Source organism: Xyrauchen texanus, chromosome 17 (assembly GCF_025860055.1).
Source record: "Xyrauchen texanus isolate HMW12.3.18 chromosome 17, RBS_HiC_50CHRs, whole genome shotgun sequence".
Lineage (NCBI taxonomy): Eukaryota > Metazoa > Chordata > Actinopteri > Cypriniformes > Catostomidae > Xyrauchen > Xyrauchen texanus.
The window spans coordinates 18,898,730-18,911,390 of NC_068292.1; the positions used below are offsets into that span (position 1 = coordinate 18,898,730).

Consider the following 12,661-nt stretch of genomic DNA (forward strand, 5'->3'; position numbering starts at 1 on the left):
ACACTTGTCTATCTCAGTGTTTCCCAACCCTGTTCTTGGAGCCCTCCCAAGACTGCGGATTTTGGATGCTGTCTCTAATGGGAGAGCATAGATTTTGATTGTGCAATGTCAAAACTCCTAGTTTTGCTATATTCCTAGCCAAAATTATATTTACTTTGTAAACCAAATAACAATACATCTAAATTGAAATGAGCCAAAGCACATAAAATAAGTGATATTTACCCATTTCTTTTAAATCACATGACTTTGGAGAAGGCACTTCAAGAGTCCATCCAATGAGAGAGCACAGCCCCTGATTGTGCAATGATAGAACTCGTTCAAGACCCTTAAACCCTATAATAAATATTCAGTCAGTTGCTTTTGTACAACATTTGCATAGCAGAAGTGAAAATCCAAAATCTTCTGGCAATCCTCTGTTTCTCACAGAGGACTGACACATTCACCATGGAGGTACATATGCGTCCTCTTCTCTATATGCTGGTGTGCTTGTGTTGTGTTGCCCAAGGAGATAACAGACAGAGGTAAATATATTTGTGATATATAATCTGGAACATCTATATAGCATCAGTGAGCATGTCTGCATGAGTATGTGGGCGTTTATTCAACTTTTATGTCCCAGGTGTTGATTATATTAAATCTTAACCTTTTTAATTTAGTTAAGGTCACATTAAAACTGTCATTTTACCATGTTTCTTTATCATACATTTTTGCTAATTTGCAAATGCCTTTTATGTATTGTTGTTATTAATTTACCCTTGCCCCAGATTCAATGAAAATGCATCATAAAAATATTAAAAACTATAATAATCTAAACAAAGAGGGAACTAAAAATAATTTTTGCTAGTATACTGTCAGCTGTGGTATCATCACCTGAAAATTGTTGGTTACCAAGGAGACAACAGTGTCAGTGAAGAGCATGATGTGATGTAGGCTATAAAGAAAAATCAATTGAAATATCACAGAATTAGTTTTATTAGGCATCAGACTAATTTCCATTCAAGCTATATAAAAAGTGTGAAAATATTATTTAGTTGTATGCATAATATTTAGGGTATATAAAAAGCTTTAAGTTTGAAGACAAATCAATCAGACATTTTATTACCACCATGCTATCAAACAAACTATAATTTGACATGTAGAAATTACATTTGTTGCTTCAGAAAAAGAAAACAAAGACAAAAATGACATTGTGCATATGGGCTATAACCATTGCTGGACATTGCTAGTAGACATATTAAATAGACCGGTGTTTATTAACGTGGGTGCAAATAGTCACTCCAAATTGGATAAACTTGGGAGAATGTGTGCGATTTTTGACTTGTGTGTTAGAGAACTCTGTGAAATGTGAATGTGTCTGTGCTAATGTGCATATACATGTATGTGGGCTATTTTTAATCCATCATTTCATCCAACCCTGCTCTTGAAGGTCCACCAATAGTCCACCAATTCAATGTTTCTGTTTTTTAATATTTGTAACTAAATGGATAATTTTTTAATTAAACTAAACTAAATGTAGTTTTAATGAATTGTCTTGGTTTATGCGTGTGTCAGATTTCTAATTACAGCTCCAAGTGTTTTTCACGTTGGTGTGAGAGAACTCATATTGATTCAAGCAGGGGACTCATTGCTCGGCAAGTCTGTGTCCTGTCAGTTAGAAACAGAGCAGCGGGTTCCCATTTCAGCACGTGCAAGCAAAACAATCACCAAAACAGGACAGTTTGAGACAGTGGAGCTTGAGGTAAATAAAATATGTAAATATGTTTTTGTTTTCTTATATATGTTTGTTTTCTTTACATAATTTACTCCAAAATCAGACGTTAAAGGAATATTCTGGGCTCAATTCAAGTTAAGCTCAATCATCAGCATTTGTGGCATAATGTTGATCACCACAAAAATGTATTTCGACTCATCCCTCCTTTTCATAAAAAAAAGCAAAAATCAAGTTTACAGTGAGGCACTTACAATGGAAGTCAATGGGGGCCAAATATTTTACATTATAATACTCAACTGTTTCAAAAGTTTAGCCACAATGCATGAAGGATATGTGTGCAAACATACATTTAATGTGATAAAATCACTTACTAACCTTTTCTGTGTAGAGTTATGGCCAAATTTACATCTTTGTTACCATGACAATTTAATGTCAACAAATCCTTAAACCCTAAAATGACTGTAAAAATTACAATTGAAATAACTTTACAGCTCAAATAATACACAAGTTTTAACAGAAGAATTAATGCAATTGCTTTTATAAAATTATAAGCTTCACATTTCTTTGTTTAAACCCTCCAAAAATGGTCCCCATTCACTTCTATTGTAAGTGCCTCACTGTAACCTCCATTTCTTTTCTTTAAGAAAAATAATGTAATTGGTAATCAACATTATGCCACATTACGCTGTCAACTGAGCTAAATACTGAACCTGGAATATTCCTTTTAATTTCTCAAAGAAGCACTCAATCTTGTTAATACATAATTTCATTGATTTCCTCTTAAAGATACCTGCAAATGAGGTTTCAAACCTAGAATCGACCAATGGTGAGCCTTCCTACCTTAATTTGGCGTGTGAAGTTAATGGTGAGAAATGGCAGACCCGTGTCCTGGTCTCCCAAAAAAGTGGCTACATCTTCATTCAGACAAACCAACCCATATACAACCCCACACAGAGAGGTACAGCAAAAAAAAAAAAATATCATACTTATGAGTCAACATTGTAACAACAGTAAAAAGGCAATTTGGATATTCCAAAATGTAAAAACATTAACACAAATGTATATATAGTTATATGGTGGTCATTGACACCGGTGTGAAATTTGAACATGATTGACACTTACTATAGGGTTAACAGACTTCTCAACATATACTTTACATTGTCCAAACTGATTCTCTGTGGTTTTCAGTTTTGTTCAGGATCTTCACCCTGGACCACACCATGCGGCCAAAATCCGAGATAATTTATGTGTCTGTATACGTAAGTCACAATCCTTTACATTATTAAATGTTATTTGATTGCTGTCCTGTTGTTGCGCCTGAAAAAAAGATATTGAGATGCCCTTTATAATTGTTGTCTGTATTGTTTCTTTAATAGAATGCTGAAGGAAACAAAATCAAGAAATCACAGTACAAAGTTCCAAATGGCATTCTGTCACAGAACTTCCATATCCCTGATGTTTCAAAGTAGGCCCTACATGAAATCGTACTGTCTTATTTTCTATCATATCATATAACATCATATCATGACAACCATGTACTGTATATAAAAACTCTGTTGCTAGTGAAAATAATGTTTTGCATGCTGTTCAGTCATTTAAGATGGCACATAAAGCTTTCATCAATCTTCATATCAGACTTTAATTACATTTTTCCAGACCTGGCATTTGGAAGATTAGAGCCCATTACAAAAGTGATGAGAAAAATGCTGCAGTGCGTGAATTCAAGGTCCAAAAATATGGTGAGTGACACAAACTGTTCTTTGGCCAAGACTTTTGCTGCTTTCAAAGGCTTGAAGAAATTTTAGGGACAAAGAAATTGTTATATTTCAGTGAGAAGGCACAGTATTGAGGACTATGAAGAGAAATTACAATTAGATCTAATATTTTATATATACAAAAAAACATTTTAAAGAGACTATGATGAGGGTCGGCTATATATTTCAAGAATCTTAAGCTTGCTGCATGAAATAGAGACAGCTAATCAGTCAGTTATCTGACAGATATTTTAAGGCATATATCACAAACACGATGCATTTTTATCAGTTCTGCCCAGTTTTGGGGTTTCTGTTCAGCCAGAGAAAGGATTCCTGCTTGTGAATACTGAGACATTTACATTCACTATTCAAGCCTCGTAAGTTCACATTCAGATCAAGTAATCACACCGTATAATGTTCTTGATAATTATCAAGATGTACCTTGAATTTGAAACAATACTTTAAATCACCCCCCCCCCCCCCCCCTCTCTATTTTTTGGAAAGATACACATATGGAAGGACCATTGATGGTGGTTTTCACTGTCGGTTTGGGGTAAGAGAGGAAGACTCAGATAATAAAGATGAAAAAATCAAATTCATTAAAGGACTGGAGCAAACAGGTTCTGTGAGTAAAACCGGTCAGGCCTAATGAATGGCCCAAGAGAAACTCATAATTTACTTTCCTTATGCATCACTCTTCAATATTCTCTCATCATGTGTCTCCTCTGTTGTAGGTGAAAACAGGCTACGCAGAGGTTACAATGAAAGTTTCAGACCTCAATGAGAAGCTCAAGAATTTAACATTGGAGAGTTTGGCAGCAGCTCAAGCCCATTTCTACATGGCTGTCACCGTCACAGACATTTTAAGTAATTAAACATGAAACAAAACATTCCTTAGTTGAAAGACCACACTGTACATTTTTTTGGCAGGTAACCTAAAAAATGTGCTTTAATATGTGGCAACATCTAAGTCAAAAATATAATTTAATATGACTGAATCAACCTGACTACAGTTGGAAGTAAATTTACAAAAGTACATGGTAGAATCACATATTACTATACTATGCAAAATAATTTTAATGTGGGTCGTTGCAAGTATCATGGAAGTTTCCTGGAGAAATGCCTGGATGCAATAAAACAACAATGATTTAGCAAGTCAGTCCACTCAACGTAATTTTCTTTTGATCAGGCTGAATGTTTAGTGCATAAATGCAGCCAAGACTTGTTAAAGTAAAATACATCGAACATAAAAAAGAAAGTTATTTGATGGCATAAGCTAGGAATCGCAATGTTAAGGTGGTTAAAGTTCTAGAAATAATTCAAATTTAAAAGCAAATGAGTTACAATTACAAGATTTCCTAGTTGATTAAATGTCTTCCCCTAAAATTATTGTGTCCCCCTCTTAAGGTGGTGAAGTGCAGGAATCAGAAGCTTTCCTTCCCATTGTTTTGAGCCCGTACATTGTGGACCTGTCCCGCACTAGATCATACTTCATACCTAAAATTCCGTTTGAAGTGGTGGTAAAGAATACAATGCACAGCTGTTCCACACCACAATGATAAAATCATTCACAGAGGATTTTGCTTACAATTGTTCATAATAGTATTCTTCACAATTTGATGAACATTTTGCTGTTGATTTTGTGCCACTGTATCACCTAATCATTTTTTTTGTCTAGGTCATGGTTCATAACCCAAATGGTTCCCCAGCCACAGGCATCCCAGTGAAAATAGATGTGTCAAGCACAACAGAAAAGTCCTGCAGTATAACAACTAATAAGGAGGGAATAGCATTTTACACCTTCAATTTACAAGGAGCACCACCGTCAATATCAGTGGAGGTTAATATATGCAAAGAATAAAGCTTTTTTAATCCTTTAATACTTACAAACTTACATACTTAAAAAAAAAAATACCTAGTCTTATATTTTACAAATAATATTAAAGGTGCACACAATAATTTTCTAGCATATTGTTCAAATTTATAAGAGAAAGGAATAGTAATAGTAGAGTAGTATCTTAATAAGTTTACAATGATGTGCATTTAAATGAGATGGAGACTCAAGATCATCATATCATTCTTACAGGAAAAAGCTGCTTTATTCTACATACTGTATAGTGCTGGGCTACTCCCAAAAACAATACAGAACAGGTGGCGCAGCTGTAAATACCTATAGAACTAATATCTAGGAATCCCAAAATGTTGAACCAAATTTTCAAACGATCTCAACACTCCACTCTCATATAGGTCACCGAGCGTATTAACAATCCACTCTGACCAGCAGAAAGGGGACTTATTAATACATAATTTAGCACTCTGGACACTTTTGTCCATACCGAGTACAAATGCGAGATATCTGGGTGTAACTTAACTTCTCTGATTAGTCTGATAGAAAGGCTTTGTAATGGTGAAATAGGGGCAATAAGTTCCTGTTCAATACAAAACAAGGGAGGGGCTCTTTTAGGTGGAAGCAACCAATGAGCCAAATGTCTGAGACCTCCTTTGTCAATCGGCCTATGTAACTTATTAAAATATAATCTAGGACACTAACCATTCCAAACGAAGGACTTTGCTATGCTATCAAATCGTTTGAAATAAGAGTGGGGGACATCTACAGGGAGAGTTTGAAGCAGGTAGTTATAATTTAGAATACAATTCATTTTAATAACATCAACCTTCCCAATCATAGATAAATGTAATGTAGCCCACCTGCTCACATAGCTCGAAAACCTTTTTATTAAGGGATCAAAATTAACTGTAACTAAATCAGACAAATTTGCTGGGAATAAAATGCCCTGTTTGGGCAACTGGAAGGTGCCTGGCTGGAAAGCCATTACTGGACAGTATGCTGTCAGAGCCAAAGCTTCGGATTTAGACCAATTGACTCTGACGGAATTCATAATTCTGTGAAAGTAAGGCAAAAATCTAGTGGGTCGGAGACAAATAATAATATATAATCTGCGTAAAGCAAAAGCTTATGCGCCATACCTCCCGCCACCACCCCTGGAAAATCATCTTCCTTTCTTATCACGGCTGCCAATGGTTCCAGGGACAGACAGAACAATAATGGGGAAAGAGGGCAACCCTACAGGGTGCCCCTATCCAGAGTAAAATAATCTGAAATTAATCGATTTGTTTGTGTTGCTGCTACCGGGCTGTGGCCCAGAATAAACCCCACATGATCTACTGTATATGCATAAGAGATGTCATAACTTTACTAAATCGGTTAGCCAGAATTTTTGACAATATTTTTATGTCTAGCTGGATCAGGGTAATTGGACAGTAACACTTAAACTCTTTTGGATCTTTGTCCTTGTTAAGAATTAGGTTGATCTGGGCTTGTGTCATGGTTGGCGGAAGCTTTCCATTCTTTAATGATGCCATATAAACTTCAAACAAAAGTGGAGCCAGTTTTGTAGCATAAAATCAAAAAAAGTCAGCAGCAAAGCCATCTGGCCCCAGAGACATGCCTGTAGGCAAGGCCTAAATTACCTCGCCAAGCCACTCCAAGTTTATCTCAGAATCAAGATAATGTTTTTGCTCAGTCATCAGTTTAGGGAGTTCTAATGGTTCCACAAAGTTTCTAATATCTTCATCAGTAGACGAAGATGTGGAACCATAAAGATCAAGATAGAACTCTTTAAAAGCATTATTAATATCAATGGCCAAGGTAAAAATTTTACCACTTGCAGATTTTACTGAGGGAATGGTAGAAAAAGACTCTCTCTGCTTTATTTATCTAACCAAAAGCTTCCCTGCTTTGTCCCCCGACTCAAAGTATGACTGTCTTGCCCTGAATAGCCAAAACTCCACCTTCCGCAACAAAATATTATTATATCTATTTATATATCCATTTCAATCGGGTCAATTCTCTGAGGCCATCAGATGACATTCAGCTCTTCAGCTCTGCCTCAGCACTTTTAATATTCCCTTCTAACTCCAAGTTCTTGTGCTTTGGATTTTTTGGTGAATGAGGCATACTGTATGATCCGACCCCTAAGAACTGCCTTAAGTGCCTCCCAAGCCACGCCCACAGAAGATACTGAGGACCAGTTGGTCTCCATATAAACATTGATTTCAGCCTTTAACATTTGTTGGAATTCAGAATTTTGCAAAAGGGATACATTAAAGCACTAACTATATTATTTCCTTTTCTCCATATGTGGCAACATCTCTGAACTCACCAGGGCGTGATCTGAGACTGAGATGTTTCCAATTGAGCAATCAATAACAGATGAAATGAGGGACTTAGATATTTAAAAAAAAATCTGTTCTAGAATAAATCTTATGGACTGATGAAAATAATGTATAGTCCCTACCAGATTGGTTCAAAAGTATCCAAATATCTGTAAGATCAAGATTTTTACACATCCTGTGAAGCATCAGTGTTGCTCTAGGGGGCTTACACACTTTTGCTTCACTATGATCAAGGACTGGGTCCATCAATAGATTAAAGTCTCCTCCCAATATTATATCATGAGGGGTGCCAGCGGCTTGCAACATCTCTTCAAGATCTATAAAAAAAGCCCTGATCATCAGCATTAGGTGCGTAAATATTAGCCAAAATCAACCTTTACCCCTGAATTTCTGCTAAAACAATAATGACTCTTCCTAATTTATCTTTACTCTGTTTGAGAACTCTGTGAGCTCCCTCGATTTCCAGATTATGGCCTGTTATTTCGAGCAGACTCGGAAAGAGCCGTCCAGAAGTCCACCATATTTTGACCCTCTGCTTGCTCAGGAATTCCAACAATTCAAACATTGCTTAGTGTTTGAATTGTTTGACATATTGTCTTCCTAGAACTGTTATGGATCAGTGAGTATCAAATCTCACCGGTTTATGTCATTAAAAGTATCAAAACTAGCAAAGTGCTCAAAGCTCGCCGTTCCCATGTCATTGAACCTCACATGGCGTCACGTGACTCCGGGTCCACATTTATAAGTGCCACATTTAGTAAAGAGGGTCCACATTTATTCCATCCAGTAATTGGATGGAATAAATTAATCATTTCTGACTGCAAATTGTGCATTTTTACAATGATATCATTAACTTAGAACTTCTGATTTTGAGGTACACTGCATATATGCTACTGAATTACTAAGTGCACCTTTATGAAAATTCATCTTTTCTTGACATCTATTTTGTTAATTGGTTAGGATAAGTAATATTTCTATAGTCTTGACATATCAATTTCAACAGACAATGGTGGGTGATTCCAAGTCAACCAAAGAAGTGCATCTTATCAGATCCTCAAAAAGCTTCCTGTATCTGAGTGTGACTAATAAAGTTGTGTCACCAAAAGACTTTCTTGAGGTCACATTTAATGTCATCAATGGTAATCCAGAGGATGGAAAACTATATTACATGGTAAGTAAAATTATTTCATACATTTACAGTGAAGTTCTGTCATGCCTAGTTCAATGCTTTGAAATCTCACAAAGCATTGATGTTCAAGTGTGATTGTGTTGAAATATTTTATTAAAAAACGTGACTTTTCTTTTTTGGCATCTCTTCAGGTTCTCAGCAGAGGCACACTGAAAGAAGCAAAATCTGTTGCATCAAGTTCTTTGGTAAAAATAGGCATCCATTTAAGTCTGGACATGATCCCGTTTTTCAGAGTGATCGGCTACTACTATGACACAAATGGTGACATTATTGCAGACTCAGTGTGGGTAGATGCAGAGGACATGTGTGAGGGAAAGGTAAATCAAAGAATAATCTTAATCCACTTCAGATTACTATTTTCTTGTAATCAGATTGTTACAAATTATTTTATGGAAAAAATATCAATAACTGTTCACATCTAACTGTAAATTACCCTTAAAGGAACAGTTCACCCAAAAATTACATTTCTTTTATCATTTACTCACCCTTTTGCCATTCTAGATGTGTATTACTTTTTTTCATCAGCAGAACTCAAATTAAGATTTTTAGAAGAATTTCTCAGCTCTTTTGTTCATTACAATGCAAGTGAATAGGTGCCAACATTTTGAAGCTCCAAAACTCACATAAGTCAGCATAAAAGTAATCCATAAGACTCCAGTGGTTAAATCAATGGAGCAATTTGATAGGGTGAGCAACTGATCAATATTTAAGTCCCTTTTTCTTTTTTTTTCCAATAAATTCTCCTCCCTGCTCAGTCAATCTCCACTTTAACTTTCACATTCTTCTTCTTGTGTTTTTGGTGATTCACGTTCTTCATGCATATTTCCCCCTACTGGGCAGGCAGAAGATTATCTCACCCACACCTATCATATCACTTCTAAAGACATAGATTAAAACACAACATAAGGTATCCGTCATATTGATTACTTTTATGATTCCTTAATGTGCTTTTTGGACTGTCAACATTTTGGCACCCATTCACTTGCATTTTATGGACCTACAGAGCTAAATATATTCTTCTAAAAATCATAATTTGTGTTCTGCTGAAGAAAGAAAGTCATACAAATCCGATATGGCATAATGGTGAGTAAATGATGAGATTTTCATCTTGGGTTGAACTATTCCTTTAAGTTACTTTTAAAACAAACTTTCTACAAACCTACAAAATACAAATATGACACCCAGTAGTTTGTTAAGAACACTAATGCTGAATAAACACCATAACAAAATTACAAAAACATTTTAAAATTACAAACACATTATTTCAGCAACTGGACCATATAAAAATAATTTACCAGAGAAACAATGCATAAAATGCAAACAGACAGAGATCTGAAAGTTAGACATATTTTCATCCAAATAAAGAATATTATTCTCTTAAAATATTTGTGTAAGTTTCAAAGTAATTTAATTGGTATTAAGTCAGTATCTGTAATCTAATTTAAGGAATTTATAATAGAATATGTCAGGAGCCACTCACTCAGTATGCATTATATTTCAATGCTGAGAAAAGGTTAGCAAATTTACAAATATACAAAACTAACACTGGCCATTTCTGATTTATGTTTGTGGTAGCAAAGTTTTGGAAATTCTATAAGACAATATAACATTAATGTAAAAATCTTATCAAATGTTCACAGTGTCCCTGTCATATTTCCTATTTAGCTTAGCATAAAATTGGATGATTCTAAGCAATATCAGCCAGGAAAACCAGTTGACCTTGAAGTTAATGTAGGAACACAGAAAAATGCTAAAGTGGCCTTACTAGTAGTGGACAAAGCCATCTACGCCCTGGGGACTCAAAACAAACTCACTCCAAAACAGGTGTGTTATTTTGTCTATTAGTATTAATATATTTGACTTTGGTTTAGGAAGTTTATTAATTAGACATACAGTACATGACCAATTTTATTGATAACTGTGCAAGTCGCAAACACACAAGGACACAAATCTTTAACTATTAATGACCTTCTCTTGATTTGATGAGAAGGTGTTCGCCTCCATGCAGTCCTATGATCTGGGATGCTCATATGGGGGTGGAGAGAACACAGCAGCAGTTTTTAATGATGCTGGCCTGACCTTCATCTCACACTCCACCACAATCCGTTCAAGAATGAGAAAAGGTACTTACAGTAAATGGTCATTTTCAATGTGTTATTTTGAATCTGGGCTTACCTTTGTAAGAAAAAGATCAGTTTTACAATGCATTTTGTCTCTGTATAAAAGAGTTTTTACAATATGTAAATGACAATTTCCAATTCATTTTGCATCTAGGTTTCAGCTGTGAGTCTGGTTTTAGACGAAACAAACGCTCTATAGATATTCAAACTGAAATGGCTAGAAAAGGTACAGTAACGTCTATTGGAAACCTCTGTATCAATCCTCAAAGCTTTGAGCATATTATGTTCATTATATAAAGGTTTATGTTCAGTATTTCTTGTATGTTTTATGAGTGGATAGGACAATCATCTTGGACTTTTACCAACATGGATCCAGCATCATGCAAAATAATACATTTTCAGTTTCCATAGTCATTTTAAAAATGAATGCCAATGAATTCACATAAATTTATTCTATGAGGGAAAGTGTCTGATATAGGGGGATTACCACGAGTACTGATGCGACTTGAGTGAGTGTAGAAGATTTTTAACATAGTTTTCAAAAGTAACTGTTGATTCCTTTGGAAAAATATTACTGAGTGCACCTTTTAAAACAATTTATATTCTTATATTTTCAGTCATTGCTATAAACAGTGTCATACATACCATATCCCTCAGTTGATGTTTTGATCAAATTGACAAATTTCTCATTTTCACTTGATTTGTTCTTGGTGTACAACTTCTGCTCATGCTCCCTTCTCCATCACTTTTGTCCTGAAGAGGCTGCGTTTAAGGAAGCTGAGCAGCAGAAATGTTGTCGCCATGGCTTTACCATGATTCCTATGAAGCTCACTTGCGAGGACAGAGCGAAAAGAGTGAGCAGAACGGAAAACAAAGACTGTGTGGATGCCTTCCAAGAATGCTGTGAGTTTGCAACCAAGCTAAGAGGAAAAAAGAGGAGAGAAGACCTGAATAAAGCACATGGTCGAAGTGAGTATGGGATCTTAGTGAAACGTCTCCAGACCAGTCTGTAAAATAATGGTGTCTTTACACAGCTGAATTAAAAGTGAGACTCAATTAGGCCTGCTCTGACCCATCCTAGTCCCTAGCATCAAAGGTACTGTATGAAAGTAGCTCTGACAAGATTTTTGTCATCACATGCTTTGTTGTCGTTGTCTTTTCAAAACTGTGCCACAGTCTGTGCATTGAATTAATGTTTTTTCCCCCACCAAAAATGTTTCTCAATCACTTTCTTCCCACAGCTGCTAATGCTAATGAAATCGAGGATTTTTTTGACAACAGCAAAGATATTCGCAGATATTTCCCTCCAAGCTTTGACTTTAAGGAGATTGATGTAAAAGGAAAGGTTATGTGAGTAGATTGCGCACATTCTTTATACAGTGTCTGACTGTAAATATAAATGAAACATACAGTACATAAAATATTAATACGTGAGGGTATATATACAGTATAAATACGGTATGTGCATGTAAATATAATATTATATACCCTGGCGGCCAAAAGTTTGGAATAATGTACAGATTTTGCTGTTTCAGAAGGAAATTGGTACTTTAATTCACCAAAGTGGCATTCAACTGATCACAAAGTATAGTCAGGATGTTACTGATGTCAAAAGCAGCACCATAACTATTTGAAAAAGTCATTTTTGATCAAATCTAGACAGGCCCCATTTCCAGAAACCTTCACTCCA

General features: G+C 35.5%; 1 protein-coding gene across 1 annotated transcript in view; it reads left to right on the forward strand.

The window, feature by feature from the left end:
* The first annotated feature begins 368 nt into the window (after nt 1–368).
* Nucleotides 369–12,661, forward strand: part of LOC127657806 (complement C4-like) — a 34,983-nt gene continuing 22,690 nt past the window's right edge. The window contains exons 1-18 of the mRNA XM_052146721.1: nt 369–521; nt 1,552–1,738; nt 2,498–2,669; nt 2,900–2,970; nt 3,088–3,176; nt 3,368–3,450; nt 3,755–3,842; nt 3,970–4,090; nt 4,200–4,332; nt 4,873–4,985; nt 5,144–5,305; nt 8,666–8,833; nt 8,983–9,168; nt 10,517–10,675; nt 10,842–10,974; nt 11,126–11,197; nt 11,731–11,940; nt 12,213–12,321. Of these exons, the coding sequence (XP_052002681.1) occupies nt 445–521; nt 1,552–1,738; nt 2,498–2,669; nt 2,900–2,970; nt 3,088–3,176; nt 3,368–3,450; nt 3,755–3,842; nt 3,970–4,090; nt 4,200–4,332; nt 4,873–4,985; nt 5,144–5,305; nt 8,666–8,833; nt 8,983–9,168; nt 10,517–10,675; nt 10,842–10,974; nt 11,126–11,197; nt 11,731–11,940; nt 12,213–12,321 (2,333 nt within the window). The 5' untranslated portion in view covers nt 369–444. The remainder of the gene's footprint in view (nt 522–1,551; nt 1,739–2,497; nt 2,670–2,899; nt 2,971–3,087; nt 3,177–3,367; nt 3,451–3,754; nt 3,843–3,969; nt 4,091–4,199; nt 4,333–4,872; nt 4,986–5,143; nt 5,306–8,665; nt 8,834–8,982; nt 9,169–10,516; nt 10,676–10,841; nt 10,975–11,125; nt 11,198–11,730; nt 11,941–12,212; nt 12,322–12,661) is intronic.